The sequence below is a fragment of the Penicillium canescens genome (genome assembly GCF_028828765.1).
Source record: "Penicillium canescens strain IBT 15451 chromosome Unknown utg000004l_segment0_segment0, whole genome shotgun sequence".
Lineage (NCBI taxonomy): Eukaryota > Fungi > Ascomycota > Eurotiomycetes > Eurotiales > Aspergillaceae > Penicillium > Penicillium canescens.
The window spans coordinates 3,531,016-3,547,955 of record NW_026703966.1 but is presented as its reverse complement, the minus strand read 5'-3'; the positions used below and the strand labels follow the sequence as shown (position 1 = coordinate 3,547,955).

Sequence of the window (16,940 nt, the reverse complement as noted above, 5' to 3'; positions counted from 1 at the left end):
GGCGAGACAAGCCTCATAGAATCTAAATCTAATAATAAGAATCAAGCCCACCACAATCATGGCAACGACATAGCCAGTTTGCTAGCCGCGGGGTGCAGTACTAGCCATGTGAAGGGAAGGAGGAATATAACGAAGCTCCAGGGCAAATAGGGAACCAGGGGACTATATCTCCTTTAGCAATTCGTCAACGGTTAGAAAAGACGTCACCTCACAATCAAATTCTATGATGATCTAACAGATCTGTTATAGGTTGAACTATTAGGATTTCCTTCCCCTAGTGATACTGCCTTCCTTCTTAGCTCTGCGCAGGTTATAGGCTAGCAAAACATATAGGGGCATTTTGAATACCGGCAAAATGTTTGCCTAGATTCCGTAACCCTATCGCTAGTTAACGTGGCTAGAAATTCCGTACCGGTCTTAGATCTAGCAAATGTTGATATCGACGCTAGTGACGAGGCAAATGCAAATGTGAGGGCTCGTTCGCAAATTCGTGACAGCGGACACATAATAGCTATATGCAACACCTCTTAAAAACAATTGAATATGAGATCTAGATTTGTGTTAGCGAAGTTACAGTGGTAAGATCTATGGCCTTTAGCGTCTCACCTCTCCAGCATAGTAGGTAGGTCCCATCCCGCGGCACGGCCTAGATGTCCAACGCCTTAAGCTTTAGGGTGTATACTGCGGCGGTCATAGCAGAGGCCATAATGTTGACGATGATATGGTCAAAAGAGAATGGCCTGCGAAGGAGCTTGTTGCATATAGAGTCAAGCTATAGACGATAGAGGACTGGAGATTGTTCACGAGCCTCATGAACCAGATTCTACCAAAGAGTACGAATGTTGGCTGGAATCACACACAGCGAGAATAGAAGAAACATTCAATATTAAGATCGTTAACATCGACCTCTTACCCCATGCCAGAGTTACAGCCGCAATCTTTTTCACTCCGGCTTACGGTTCTGAGACGGCTTTTTAAGCTCCTTACTTGTTCTTCGTTTGGGACATTTCCTGCTTCCTTGTCGTCGGCTCCGATCTATGGGACGACTAGGTCATCAACCAAGACGCATTCTACGGCAGACTTGCTACCGACAATTATATTATCCCCATAGGGGGTTGGCATTGCAAAGTGTGAGGAAGCACACGTATGGGAACGAATTACAGCTGAAGGCTGGGGTTTATCTACGTATCTAGCCTAAAGCCTGTAAAATCAGTGAGTTCGGTAAAAAGGGTCCGACAAGGATGGCATGTTCATGAACCATGATTAGTGGCCAAGGCGAATGCAGCATATATTAGGACATATCCAAATTTACATGCCTCTATTCGGCTGAACATATGGCCCCCAAAATTGAAATGAGGTGGCGCCGAGTATGGTCTGGTCGAGATGTTGGCAATTATCAGATTATATTGATAATCTTGGTGATCAGACAGACCTCTTCCGTAGTGGCGGATATGCTTGGCACAATTTAACTAGCGCATAAGTACTAACGAGCTAATTACATTAAGCCCATTCAGATCATCTATTTGAGCTCAGATAACCTGACGTCGGACCAAAAAGGCCTCTATGACTGAGCGATGTCACATTGGCTGCGTACATAGCTGACCTAGTGTAGTATGGTAAGCCAGCCACCCTAATAAGTCAGGCATTCTAAGGGTAACGTTAGACTTCTCCACGACCTAATTAGACCCGGATCTAATCTAACCTAACCTAGCTTTAGGTTGGGTTTTAGGTTATGCTAGGTGACCCAATGAGGCCCTTAGGTACCTAATTAAGTATTTCTATTGCCTCCTTTGTCTCTAGTTTTGATTTCCTTTGTTTAACTTTAAATATTAATAGAATATATTATAATTTGATTTTATTATTACATATACTATAATTCTACTAGAAAGACATATATATCGTCTTTCCTAGTGTTCCGCTTTATTTGCATACCTATAGATAGGCGCTACTCTCTGGTAGTAGAGGTATAGTATCACTATTAACGTATTCGGCAAGCGAGTGGTCCAGGCAAGCGAGTGGTCCAGCTGGAACATCACCTAAATTGCGATAGATTACAATCGTTTAAATCCCACAATTTAAAGTCTGGTAGCAAATGTAGCCCTATGAATATATCATATGTAAGGGTTTAACAAGATTCTAGGACCTTTGAATTATTTTAAGACGCCCTTGTCGAGTTACATATATTATGATATATATCGGCAAAAATACGCCGTATTTTATAGTATTATCGTTAATTATGGTTCAATTTTAATATAGCTCCTATAGCGGCTTATGCATAGGATAATAAGAGACTAGTTCTAATATTACATCCTTAAAAGGGTTGGTTGTTGAGGTATACAACCATCAAGTTTCGCATTTAAGGTGGTGTTCTAGCTGGACCACTCGCTTGCCGAATACGTTATTATCTAACTCTATTATATTATTAGACCTACTAACTAGCTCCTTGGTATTACTAATTACGTCTACCTTAATGTAATAGGCCTCTTATCTTTCTCTTCCTTTACTACCTTAATGTTATCTAAGGAGAAGAATCTTTTAAACTCCTTTACCTTCTACTTTTTAAGATTAAAATTTAAAGTATAAACAAATATTATAAGCTTCTTAATTTCTAGAATTTATACAACCATAGTAATAATAGTAGATATCTTAAGTAGTATTAAAAAGTCGCACTATACTAGTACTAGTTACTATAATTAAGAGAATATCTTATATAAAAGTAGCGATTGTAGGAAAATAGCCTTAGCACTCTTTTTAGAATTAGGAAGGCTTAGTATTTATAGTATATAAGAGGAAGTTAGCATTAAATAAAGGTAAATTATATTTAAACTTACTATTATTAATATACTAAGTCGTCCTATCCCTAACTAGTCTTACTTGTAATTTATATCCACTTAATATCATATTTAGCCTTACACTTAGTCTTACTACAGAGTAAGGGCTTAAAGCGCTTGGTATTTAACATATACCCTTAGTAATAAATTAGGGCTTTTTAGAAAGAGCTCTAGTATTTAACTTATTATAGTTTATCCTAATTATCTAATAAGAAGAATTAAAACCAATCATTAAAGGCTAATATAATACTAATTTTATAAATATACCTTTGAATATTATTTATCTATAAATAGTATATATCTAGCTTTAATTAGCTAACTTTAAGAGATCTAAATATATACTTTTTCTATAAAACTCGCTTCTACTAGAGCTACTTTATTAATATTTTAATATAAAAAGTATATTATAAATTTTAGAAATTAGGTATTGTGTTTAAGAGATTAATTATATAGTTTATTTAGCGCTATTTATTATTACTAAGTAGTATTTCTTTATAATCATACTCTATATAAAAAGGTAGAAGTATTAGATAAAATCTGTTAATAAAGTATTAGAAATATTAAATTCTATTTTCTTATATCTTATATTATACTAGATCTTGTTTAAGATATAATAGATTTCCTAATTCTGGTATCGTGTATTAACCTAGATTAATACTAACTATTTTTTAGTTTATTTTATCTTAATGGTATTATTTAGAGGAACTACCTTTGAATTATTAAAAGGCTAAATACGACCTAGATAATATAAGTAAGATAAGAAGTTTAGATAATATTAATATTATCGAATAAGTCTTACTAGAGTTAACTAATATCTTATTATTTAATATATTATTAGTATTAATCTAAATATCTAGTCTTGTATCATATATTTTAATAGTATTTTAAGGAAAATACTACTTCGGTTTAAGCTAGTATACGAACTAAGAAAGTGCTTGAAACTATAAATATAACAATAATTATCTATAAAAATAAAAAAGTATAACAATTAAGCGTAATTGAAATCTTTTAAATTTAATAGTATTAGTAACAGAATATACTATTAGTAGCGTATAATAAGGTCTTACAGTTACTAACGAATTATATTTATATATAAGATTATTAGAGATAAAAGGTATAAAGTAAGCCCCTCTAATTAGACTGTAAAATATTAGATAGTAAGATAGAAAGGAAGCTAATTAAGTATAAGAAATTATAAGATCTATTCCTCTTAGTCTAATTTTTGAAAGGAGTATGTATTAGTTAGGATTTCATACTATTAAATTTAAAATATATTAGAAGTATAAGAGTAAGAAGAATATAATTAATAATGGGCAATGTTAAAGGACCCCCTCTCCACCTGTCTAAGCCTGATTGGGGAAGGTGTACTATGTGTATTTCATGGTGTATTTCTTTAGTAGAAATTCACGAAATCCATAGTAATGCCAATACACCGAGGACCTGTTTCAGAAAACACTACAGAACTAGAGGAGTCAGCCTATATAGCGGCTAGTAGGCTATTTTACGTCGAATTCTTCAAAAGTTTCATACAAAAGGTGAGAAAACAAGTAGTTAAATCGTATCAGCTATCCATAGAGCTCTTCAACGCTTCCTAGGCCGATCGGACCATTGATTCTCTCCCTAGGAAGTAGAAATTATCGCCGGCGATAGCACGGGCCCCTAGGCCGTAGACGAAGCTATCCCGCCCTATTATCACCTTACGAGGCCTGTTGTCTTCCTCTACGCCCTTTTATGCATTTTTACTAAGGAAATACACTGTGAAATACACTTTTTAAGCCTACCCTAATTAGGCTTAGATAGGTTGTGAGGTGTCCTGGTAACATTGCCCCTAATAATATACTCCTTTTTTAAGAAAGCTTATAATTTTTATAATTTCCTCTCTTATAGACATTTAATGGCTTATAGATTTTAGATACTTTACTATAATTAATATATCTTAGTAGCCTTTCCAACCTAGTCTAATAAAATAATAGTATTCAAGGATTTTCTTATAGCGTTTATACATAACCTCTAGTACGGCTATATATAATTTAAATATTTAGTAAAAGCTATTCTAAATACTAATCTAATAGGCTATGCTATATCTTAATAGATCTTACTTTTCCTTCTATAATTAGTTTATAACTACTACTTAACTTATGTAGTATATTCGATAATATTATAAAAAAATAAAGGCTTCTTTTCAGTTAGGCCTGTATAGGCAAAAGGAGGAGGGATAATATAAGGATTATTTAGCCAAATAAAACTATTATATAAGTCATAGAATATAGCCTAGCTACTAGGTAGAGTTACTGGATAATTCAATAGTATAAGATATAATAGGTTACTTATATCACTATTATAAAAAGACGATAGAAAGTTAGAGTACTAGCTCTAAGATATAATAGGGTATTAGAGAGAATAGTTTAAAGGTAAGAATGATAGGGACATAGGTAATACCTATAAAGTCTAAGAAATTAGCTCTTAGATAAAATATATATATATAGGAAGAAAATAGATATATTAAAAGGAATGTAATAAAATAGCTATTAGTAAGCGTAATAACTATATCTATATATGTTCGACCTAATAGAACCTAATCAAAACTAGAAATAGCCTAGTAATAACCTAATTCCTATACAAACTTCTTTTTTTTAAAAAAAGCTCTAAAATATTTTATTACATACTAATTTATCTCTATTTTTAAAAATAGCTTAAGTCTTACCGTACATAAATCTTATATTTCCTACCGAAGGCTTCCCCTTTATATATATATAAAATTGATTTATTTCTAAATTAATAGCTATCAGTTTAGTATATATAAAATATATAGTTTAAGTAAGTTATAGGAGTAGTACTTTATAAAGCGGGTTTAGTTTACAAAAATATATTATTTACTACCATTTCTTAGATAAGAGACTTTTTTATATTTTTATTGAATTAAATTACCCGTGTTATATATTTTTTAATTTATACTTAGCTAATTACCCGCTATACAGCTATAAAGGAGATAGTTTTTAGCTAAAGAATATAATATATAACTTTATATACTTATGTAGTCCACTATCCCTAAAAATGGCTAGCGTTTAGTCTATATTAATATATTATAAGCGGTAAAATATTAGTAGAAAGTGTTATTAACTAGAGAGAGAATAGGAGAGATACTAGGAAGCTAGTATAACTACTTCTTTATCTAATTATCTTAGGCCCCTATCCATACCGCCCTTACTATCTAGCTGTCCAATAAACTATTTTAAGTCATCCGACTATTATACCTTATATAAATCAATATTCTACCCTTAATTGTCTTAATTATAGGAAAGGTCTAGATTATAGAATTAGAAGTAATAGATATTAATATATTTAGTAGATAATAAATAGGTAGAGTAGTTGTAGGACTTTATAAATGCTTAAACTATAGCTTTAATTATATTTTTCAGGTCCCTAAAAAGTTTAATCGCTACTTGAAGGATTATTAGTAGGGGCTTAATACGTTATTTAGTAGCCGTATTAACGAAATTTAGTATTTTAGTAGAGTAGTCACTATTGGACTTTCTGTAATACTTATAGATCTTTAGGCTACTAAGTCTAACTTTACCTTTACTTTTATACTAAATAGAAGACTTCTTATTACTACTATATATTAGATAGGTACTTATATTACAGATACTAGTCAAGTGTTCCCTCCCACTCCGCCCCACTATATTGGCCTAACAACTAACCCATATTTTTCTTTTCCCTCCTACAACCCCCCCCAAACAACCCCAACTATTGCTCCGATTGCAATAAAAATAAGACCAAAGAATAGCAAAACGGCGTAGCTATCTACGTCCGAAAGGTTAGCGCTATATTATCTATACTCACGAGAATAGCGCTACGTAAGTGTAATTAGATAATACCTTCGGCTGATCTCGGCGTATAATCTATAATACGCTTAAGCATTATTTAGAATACGAAAATCTAGAAAATCGCGAAAAAAACGGTTGTCCCGCACTTACTCTTATCTCTATTTATAGGTACGTCGATATCCGTTTTAGACCTATAAACAGCTAAGTGATACTCTCGCTTAGTATCTATCACCGTCTACTATACGTCGAATTTTAAAGCGATTCGGACTTAGAAAACGGCGATCGAGATAGAAAATACTAATTAAGCCGCCTCTTATAAGAAAGAGGCTAAAATTTACGCGAAAATGGCGACACCAAAGTATCTAATTATAGATCTTCTTGGATAGTGCTTAGTGTAACGAACCTCGAACTTTAGACTATAATCGTACTTTTATACGACCTTAGATAGCCTTCGTAAAGATCTTATAGATACTAAAGCTTACGTAAAAGACATTTTATAAATAGTTTAAGCCGGAATATGACTAGGAGGTTAAATATAATTAATAATTATAGAACGGGACGAAGAATCGCCTTCGGGGAGGGGCTATTTTATAAAGTCGTCTATTTCGACGCTCGAGAAAGGTCTAATACTAATCTATACCCCTAGTTTAGTATTTTAGTACGATAGCGCAAGGATTTACCTAGTGGGGGACACGAAAGAGTGGTTTAAAACTTACAGAGTATACGTCGAAGACTAGCCCGCGCACTTACCCGATTTGAACCTAATTAAACCAGTATAGCGCTAGTTAAAAGTGAAGGGTTTTTTATTATTTCTAGAGCTTATTGGTATAGGAAAATCGGAGGTAGACTAGCATTATTTTTAAAAGAAAAAGCTTAGTAGAAGCTTAGGTATTAGATTAGGCAAAGATAGATACGCGAATATTAAGTATAGGAAGACATTTAGAGGTAGTGCGGAAGACTAAGGGGTATGTATTATACAAAATATTAAGCGAAATTTTTATTATGCTATTACTAAGTAATTTTTAAATTGAATTGAATTATAATATTATAGACTACATAATAGTGGTGCTACATACTATAAAAGTAATATATATATATTGTGTAAGGTCCCGAAAAAGCGGAGTAGAAAGGTTAGAAGGGGAAATAACATATAATAGTAATACCCTATCTTATTATGTTTAATATTTTGATTATAATTACCTATTTATAATTTCTAGGTTATAAAATAGCTTTTTAACTAGCCCTGTTTTATATAATAACCTTAGTAATAGCTATAAGACTAAAAGCGAAGCTAGTTTTATTAAAATTATAAATATCGTTCTTAATAATATTATACTTCTAAATTATAGATTTTATAGAGTAAAACTATCTTTAAATTAAACCTTTATTCTTATATAGTATTTACTACTAGTTATAATAACTAAGCGGAAAGGCTAATAAATTTTTATATCTAATTTTTCCTAACTATAATAGGATCTCCTGGGTTAGACCTTCGCGTTTAAAGTAATATATTAGCTGTATCCTATATTAAGGTTATTTATTTCTATCTACATAAATAGTGTTATTATAGAGTGTATTATACTAGGTTATAATTAGCCTAAATCTATAAATCTATGTAAATAGTATATATAAGTCCCTATAATAGGTCTCTAAAGGTAAGATGGGTAAGATCAATAGAATCTATTCCACTAGATAGCGTAGGAATAATAATATATTATATCATTATAAGAGAATAAAGTTGTTACGGACATACCAGGCATAAATCGATTATAGGGAAGTAACTTACTAATAGGCCACCGAGAGCTAACCGATCTATCTATTACTAGATCACGTGTAGTACCTTATACTCTAGACACCCTAAGTATTTAAGGAAAAGAGAAACGTGATTAGTAAGGGTATAATTTACCCTAAGCGGACGTACCCGGTAGACTTTATCCTGTATAACTATATAATGGATAGACTCTACGCACTAAAAGGCCCGTTTCGGCCTTCTCCGTATAAACACGTTTTGTCCGCTATAATCACACCGGGTTCCTGGTATAGAACCACGTGATTATATAGGTAGTAGAAAGGTCGATAGTCGATAAGTAGAACGGTTCTACTATTCTACTTTAGAAGGACTTGGGATATATAAGGACACTTATGTACGTATCTAGTTTAGTTCTTCGTGTTTAATTATATAGTATTATTTATATCTATTATTTAGAACCTTTAGTGACTCGTACAACTTAATTATAACTTAATAACACTACGGACCCGGTATTGGTTAGCTCGGCGCTCTACCTAGCATCGCTCCTCGACACCCTCGAAAAGACTTAGCCCGTATAAGGTCTGTTAGGCAATGTTATAGTTAAGAGACAGATCGTTAACGTTAGAAGCAAGGAAGCATTTAGGCAAGTATAACCTAGGAATCTCCTAACATAGCGACGACCCGATAGCCGTGCGAAACAAAAGTTACCATATTAAGGGCTGTACGTAAGATCTATTAGGCTATTATAATTCCGTAAGCACTTTAGGATATTTCGGCCTAGTACTATCCTAGAGCCCTAGCGATTCTAGTATAGGAGATAGTAAAACTAGTTAAAGAACTCGTTAAGCTCTAGAGGCGTGTGGCAACCTTAATTAGTAGCGCTTTTAGAAGTATATCTACTACTACGCTTAATACTAAGCTTCCTCTAATACCTATAAAATTATGGTATAGTAAATTATTAAGGAACCTACTATTCCGATCCTTACTATCCCCTAATAGGTACACATATAGTCAGTAAAAATAGTAAGAAAGCTAAATTAACGGTGTATTAGTGGCTAGATACTATTAGAAGCGCTTATTAGAAGAAGGGATCGCTTAAGTTAGTGAAGATGCTAAGAAGTTGAAATTAAGATCTATAGGAGTAGCGAATTTACTATATTATAGAGCTATCTAATACTACACTATTATCCTATAATATACTAGTTATAAGAAGACCTAGGAAGGAAGTGAGCCCTTTCTAATAGTGCATACTAACGGTAGCGGATCTTAGGACTTATTAGTGCAGCTACCGTTACTTTCCGTAAGGCTATCTTCGATCGGGAGCACCTTAGAATAGAGGATTAGTCTATAGTATACACTACCGAGCTTAGCGGTATCGAAATAGCCCTTTCTCAGGCGATATGGAATAAGAAGGCTAATATAATCAGTATATCTAAACGTAAAACGGCTTAAGATATAATTATTCTCTCTAATAGCTAGGCCGCTATTTAGGCGGTTTCGAACCCTTAGAGCCCGTTAGGCTAATATATACTCGGACTTATATACGCGTATATAAAGGCCCTTTAGCCTTAGTACTTAATATCTATTCCCCTCCATTAGATCCTGGCCTACGTTAGTGTGCCTATACATAAGGCTACCGGCGTCGACGCGAAGAGTGCGGCACTATAAGGTGGGGATATAGGAGGTGCGTCTAGCGGAGCGGATAAACTAGTAATCTAGCTCACCGTAGCGGCTGAACGAGTAGTCTAAGCGCGGATCCGTGATCGCTAGGAAAGGTAAGGATAGCCGACCTATAAACCGCTTACTAAAATAGCCCGATAAGAAGAATTTAATATTATACGAATATCTATCGAAACTATACATCGATTATGACATAAATACGCTTAATATAAAAGATATTAAAGCATTTCTTATATAAAAATTAATTTAGTAGAATCCGATAAATACCCTTATAAAGAGGGCTCTTAAATACTAAAGTATATCTTAATCTAATACTAGATATTCGGTAAAATAAAATGAAAGCTTTCCGACCGTCTATAGAGGATTAGACTATAGAACCTAACCGACTACGATACTATTATATTAAACCCGCTACTTTACTAAAATTATATATTTGTAACGGAATCCTCAGAAGCCATGCACAGATCTCTCGCACTCCCAGAGGATCGACACCATATAGGTGTCGACACGTCAGCGTTGGCTCACCGTAACGCTGATCCCCCATGTTAAATAGTCTGCCCCGGAGAACCCAGCGGTTCTCCAAGAATCAGTCTCTGTATTCCTCCAATATATTGTTCGCTTCCAGGCATCTTCATCTTACCTAGTTGACAGGCTCTATCCTGTAAACACTAGAACCCTACTTCTTTACAATTCTGATTCTTCTTCTTCAACTACCTAAGATTGAAGATGCCTCCTAAAGCAACAATGACCACCCGATCGTCGGTCGCTCGTGGGTCGCCAGCGAACCCACACCGGACCGACGCCGAGTCTATGATTCCTCCTGCTACCGCCTACGACGAAAGTAGCAGTCTAGAGAATGATTCTCAGGACCGGGCTCCCCAACTTAGCGAGCACCTCGCTGAGGTCGAACGCCTCGAAACCCTTCACGCGTTGCTTACTCGAAAGAAAGAACTCGAGGAAGCGATCGGCCAAATGACGGAGCAATCGACGTCGGACCGCTATCGACGTTCTCCCTCTACGTCATCGGAAAGAGGACGAGCTTCCGGAGAGATCAAAATCGAGGTTCCAATTTTCAAAGCACATTATAGTATACAACAACGTCAAACTTGGCTTAACGACCTCCAAGACATGTTCGCGGGTGCACCCCGTAAATATGGATCGGACGAAAGAAAGATCCTTGGTGCCACTAATAGTATGAGCTCTGACTGCCGCGAAAGATGGCGACACTACGTTGAAGAAAAAGCGGAACCCCAGCGAACCGCTTACAAAACGACGTGGGACCTATTCGAGAAATGGACTCTTACGTTGCTACACAATTCAGCTACACTACAAGCTGATATCGCTACCTCCTTGCAAGAAGCCCGGCAAGGCCCGAATCAAAGTCCGAGCGATTTTAATTCTTACCTTCTTTCGCTCGAGAGACACTTCGAAGCACCGCCGGAGGATCAACGGGCGTTAAACTTCTTCACTAAGTTACAGCTCCGTCTCCGAAATCGTATCCAAAACGCTATGCTTCATCTACCAAAAAATCGAGACGAGATGGTATCGACAGCGATGCACTATTGGAACCTTATCTATACTGAATCGGGCACAAAAAACTACCCCCTCGCTCAACAAACAAAAGACATCACTCCCCTGACCAACAGGGATATCGAAAACGGATTAACTTCAACGGGCCATCCTCTAACTCTGGTCGGGGCCGAGGATGGAACCGTGGAAACTTCCGAGGACGAGGCGGTGATCGAAACCCAAACATCAAACCATATTCAAACCGGCGTGAATTCGGCGCAAAGCCGCATGATCGCCAACGAACCGACGGCGTAACTCCACCAAAACCATATAGCTGTTTCACTTGCGGTTCAACCGATCACTGGAAGGACGAATGCCCCCAGAATTCAACTAGGGTCCAGTCAGCACCAGTACACTCGGGAAAAGCCAAAGGGTCGGTGTAGAAGCCGGAACACCGACCCCTCAAGAAACAATTAGGACCGCATGCCGCCTCTATATCCCAATTACCGTACGGGGCGACATCGAAACGCATGCGGATCTCGATAGCGGAGCTGAGGTTGACATCGTCAGTCATCAATTCGCTCAGCAATACGGACTTCGTCGTGCACCGCTCACTAGCGTTATTATCTCAGCTGTTAATCGAAGGTCAACACCTACTTACGGGGTGTGGGTAGTCCCTATCACAGCAACGGACTCACGGGGAACTACTCGTACCTTCGAGAGGCGCTGCCTAGCTATCGATCGAGATCCTCGTCTCGAAGGAAGCCCAGTCCTGCTTTCTATGACAACTGTACGAGATGAACACATCGACTTTTCGCCATATAAACGCCAGTGGTGGTATGTCGCATCGTCATACTCGATAGCCACCCCCATCAATTCGTGAAAGAATGCCGGAACCACGCGTACGTATACGCAGTGGTGAAACTTCCTGAGGAAGTGTGGCTTCCAGGAGATGACCAAAAAGACCCCACTTCACGTGAGGGGCTTCCTAGCGAATTACTAGCGTACAGCGACGTATTCGCTCCCGAAAATGCCAAGACCTTACCGCCTCAGAAAGCAACAGACCATACTATCGAGCTAAAAGACGGTGAAACGCCGCCGTATGGCCCGATTTACCCTCTCTCTCAGACAGAGCTTCGAGAGCTCCGATCATATATAGATGAAAATCTCGAAAATGGTCGGATCCGACCCTCAAAGAGCCCAGCAGGGGCCCCCATCCTATTCGTGCCCAAAAAGGATGGCAGTTTACGTCTCTGCGTAGACTATCGGGGGTTAAATAAGGTCTCAGTTAAGAACCGGTACCCTCTTCCTCTTATCTCGGAGATCCTCGATCGGCTCGCTGGCGCGCGGTTCTTCAGCAAGATCGATATACAAGACGCATATTATCGGATCAGGATCCATGAAGGAGAGGAGTGGAAGACCGCCTTTCGCACTCGTTATGGCCATTTTGAATATACAGTTATGCCATTTGGTCTTACGAATGCACCGGCCACTTTTCAGAATTATATTCACACGGCGTTAAGAGGGCTTCTCGATGTCGTTTGTGTGGCGTATCTCGACGATATCCTAATCTTCTCGCCAGACCGCGAGACCCACACAGAACATATCTGTCAAGTGCTACAAAGGTTACGACAGGCACAGCTATACGCGAAGCCTACAAAATGCACCTTCTATCAGGATCAGGTCGAATTCCTAGGATTTGTGATATCTAGGGATGGTATCTCTATGGACAAGCAGCGCGTCGACGCTATCACTTCATGGGATATCCCGAAAAGTTACCACGAAATCCAAGTGTTCCTAGGATTCTGCAACTTTTACCGACGATTCATCAAGGGGTATAGCTTAATTGCATTGCCCCTAACCTCTCTACTTCGAGGAAGCAAGAATGGCAAGAAGCCTGGGAGTGTCGAGCTCTCTAACGAAGAAACGCAAGCGTTCCGCCAGCTTCTCGATGCTTTCCAAGATGCCCCAGTTCTCCACCATTTTGATCCACAAAGACATATCCGTATCGAACCCGATGCATCAAATCTCGGGATGGCTGGAATCCTATCGCAGCCAGACACAAGCGGGACATGGCACCCAGTGGCATTCTGGTCAAAGAAATTTAGTGGTGCGGAGCTCCGCTATGCGACGCCAGATCAAGAGCTTTTCGCTATCGTTTACTCGTTTAAACAATGGAGACACTACCTAGAGGGTAGCAAGTACCCCGTCGAGGTGCTTTCAGACCATGCTAATCTCCAGACATTTATGAAGCAGCCTAAGCTCAACGGTAGACAGGCAAGGTGGCTTATGTTTTTAACTCCGTTCGAGTTCACTATAAAGCATCGCGCCGGGAAGACCAATCCCGCGGATGGCTTATCAAGGAAACCAAATGCTAGCCGGGTCGCGCCCGCAGCTGAGCTTACGACCCCGATCCAAGAGCGTTTCGCTAGCGATCAGGAGGTGAGTATACAGCGAACCGCTGTCAAAGAAATAAATACCGGTCAGGGTGTGCCTGCAACCGAGGCCAGCCAGGATGTGCCTGCGACTGAGCTTAGCGAGCCCGGGACGCCGGAGCTTAGCAAGAAGAGAGATAGCCGCCGAGCATCTCTGCACCGCCGAGTGCTGATACGCCGTCGAGCGTCTATTAAGGGAGAGAAACGCCATCGAGCTTCTCTGTACCGTCGAGTACCTCTGCGCTACCCAGCGTACCGCCGTCGTGCGTCCCGTGAAAAAGTCGTTAGTCACCGCTGCATGGTTTTGCCCCTTGTCTTAGAAGAAGACGCCATGACAGTTCGCACCGCTGAGGGAGATCGTGCGATCACCCAGCGGGAGGTTGAGCGCGCCTGTGTGGTTGAACAAGTTTATACTTTAGACGCTACGACAGAATTAAAGTCCCTAATTGGGCGGATCCAGGGCGAAGACCCTGAGGCAAGGCGTAGAATCGTCGGAGTCTCACAAGCAAAGTCCCTAATTGGGCGGATCCAGGGCGAAGACCCTGAGGCAAGGCGTAGAATCGTCGGAGTCTCACAAGCAAAGTCCCTAATTGGGCGGATCCAGGGCGAAGACCCTGAGGCAAGGCGTAGAATCGTCGGAGTCTCACAAGCAAAGTCCCTAATTGGGCGGATCCAGGGCGAAGACCCTGAGGCAAGGCGTAGAATCGTCGGAGTCTCACAAGCAAAGTCCCAGATCGGGCGGATCCAGGGCGAAGACCCTGAGGCAAGGCGTCGAATCGTCGGAGTCTCACAAGTGCAGCGTGGGACCACGGGTTGGTCAGTTCAGGAATTGAACTCCACGACTGATTTAAAGTCCCAGATCGGGCAAATACAGGGCGAAGACCCAGAGACCCGCCGTCGTATCACCGACGTTAAGCTAGAGAAGCGCGGGAGCCATGGATGGCTAGTCGACCATGAAGGTCTCCTTAAATACCAAAATCGGTTGTATATCCCCGCAATTAATGGCTTGCGACAAAACCTGCTAAAAATCTATCATGACGATCCCCTCGCAGGACATTTTGGTCGCACTCGCACCACCGAATTATTAAAACGCAAATTCCATTGGGTTAACTTGCAAAAGGATGTGGCCCAATACGTCAAAGAATGCGCAGTATGCCAAGGAGCAGCCACGCCAAGGCATCGACCTTATGGCGAGTTACAGTCGCTACCGATACCCCAGCGACCCTTCAGCGATCTAGCAATGGATTTCATCACCCATTTGCCGCAGACCATTTATAGGGACAACACCGTCGACGCTATCCTAGTCATCGTGGATAGATTCTCAAAATACGCCGTCTTCCTACCCGTTTCATCTACAATTGATGCTGTACAATTGGCTGAACTGTTTCACCGAGAAATTGAACTCCGATTCGGACCGCCGAATAGTGTAGTTTCAGATCGAGGATCAGTCTTCACTAGCAAATTCTGGTCTAAACTCTGCTATCAAAGCCATGTCAAATTGAGGTTTTCGACAGCGTTTCACCCGCAAACCGACGGCCAAACGGAACGGATGAACCAAGTACTCGAGAGCTACCTTCGATGCTTCCTCAATACGGAACAAATCAATTGGCCAAACCTTCTCCCGACAGCCCAATTTGCCACCAATAATGCCATAAACTCAACAACGGGTTTCACACCCTTTAAGGCACTATACGGCTATGATCCAAACTTTCAACTACGTGCCGAGGACGGCACTTCTAGGGAGGAGGTCCCAGCAACTATTGCACGACTAGAAAAGTTGCAAGAACTACGCGCGAAACTCCAAAAAGCATGGCGAAAAGCAAGCGAATCACAGGCGAAACACTATAATAAACGCCACGAACCGATACAGTTCCGAAGGGGACAATTAGTCGCCTTATCAACCCGTAACCTTCGATTGAAAAGCCCATCAAGAAAGCTTGCTCCTAATTTTATTGGACCATTCCGAATTCTCGACAAAGTTGGGAAACAAGCGTACCGGCTAGCCCTACCAGAACAATATTCCCGCCTTCACAACGTGTTTCCAATCTCCCTACTCCAAGAATGGCATAAGCGAAACGACAGTGAAACTCTACCTATGCCAGAGCTAGAAGACGATGACGAGTGGGAGGTTGAAGAGGTCCGAGGCGAAAAGAAGTTCCAGAATGAGCTACACTACTTGGTTAAATGGAAAGGATGGCCTTCCGAGTACAACCAATGGGTGCCACTCTCAGATATGGGAAATGCTAGAGGTATCATCGCAAAATTCCAGAAGCAAAAGAAAAGGTCGAATTGATTGAGATTACCCTGGAAAAACATCGATCCGACCACAAAACACTAGCGAAAATACAGCGAAATGACTAGCTCACCCTAGCAACCCGCCATCTTCACAAAAACTGAGAAACGCAAAATTATCTTTGAAATATCAACGGCACAAAAACCTTCTGTAAACCAACGAAACACCGGCAACCCGACGACTAGACGAGATAGTCCTCAACGGGGAAATCCTTGGCCGCATCTGCCTCAAGCTGCTCCATATCGGGGTTAGTGAGATTGTCATACTGTTCCTGGTCAACAACAATGTCATAAACACGGGAACGGAAAGTCTGCACAGCAAAAGCCCAAGCATGGTAACCATCATCAGAAAGACGGGCACCAGGATAAGTGGAAGCTTCAGCGACTAGACGGCGAAGCGACGACATGCCAGGAGTGATAGGAATGGGATGAAGCAATCCACGACGGTTATGGACAACCGCTTCATAAGCCTTGGCGACATCCTATCAAACAGTCAGTGAAACGCCAAGGAAACGACAACAGAACACTATACCTTCGCTGGCTTCTTGTCCGAAGCAATACCAAACTGTTTACGGTGACCATCCAAAAGGACATTGAAACCGGCAAGCAAAGCCTG

The 16,940-nt window shown here is 39.7% G+C and overlaps 1 protein-coding gene across 1 annotated transcript; it reads right to left on the bottom strand.

Annotated features, from left to right (window-relative positions):
* Positions 1-56: 56 nt before the first annotated feature.
* N7446_006686 (uncharacterized protein) lies at positions 57-506 on the bottom strand (the record flags this gene model as incomplete). The annotated part of the gene is made up of 2 exons (XM_058515433.1): positions 57-162; positions 349-506. The coding sequence occupies 2 exons, from the start codon at positions 504-506 to the stop codon at positions 57-59; spliced, it is 264 nt and encodes an 87-aa protein (XP_058372611.1).
* Positions 507-16,940: the final 16,434 nt, after the last annotated feature.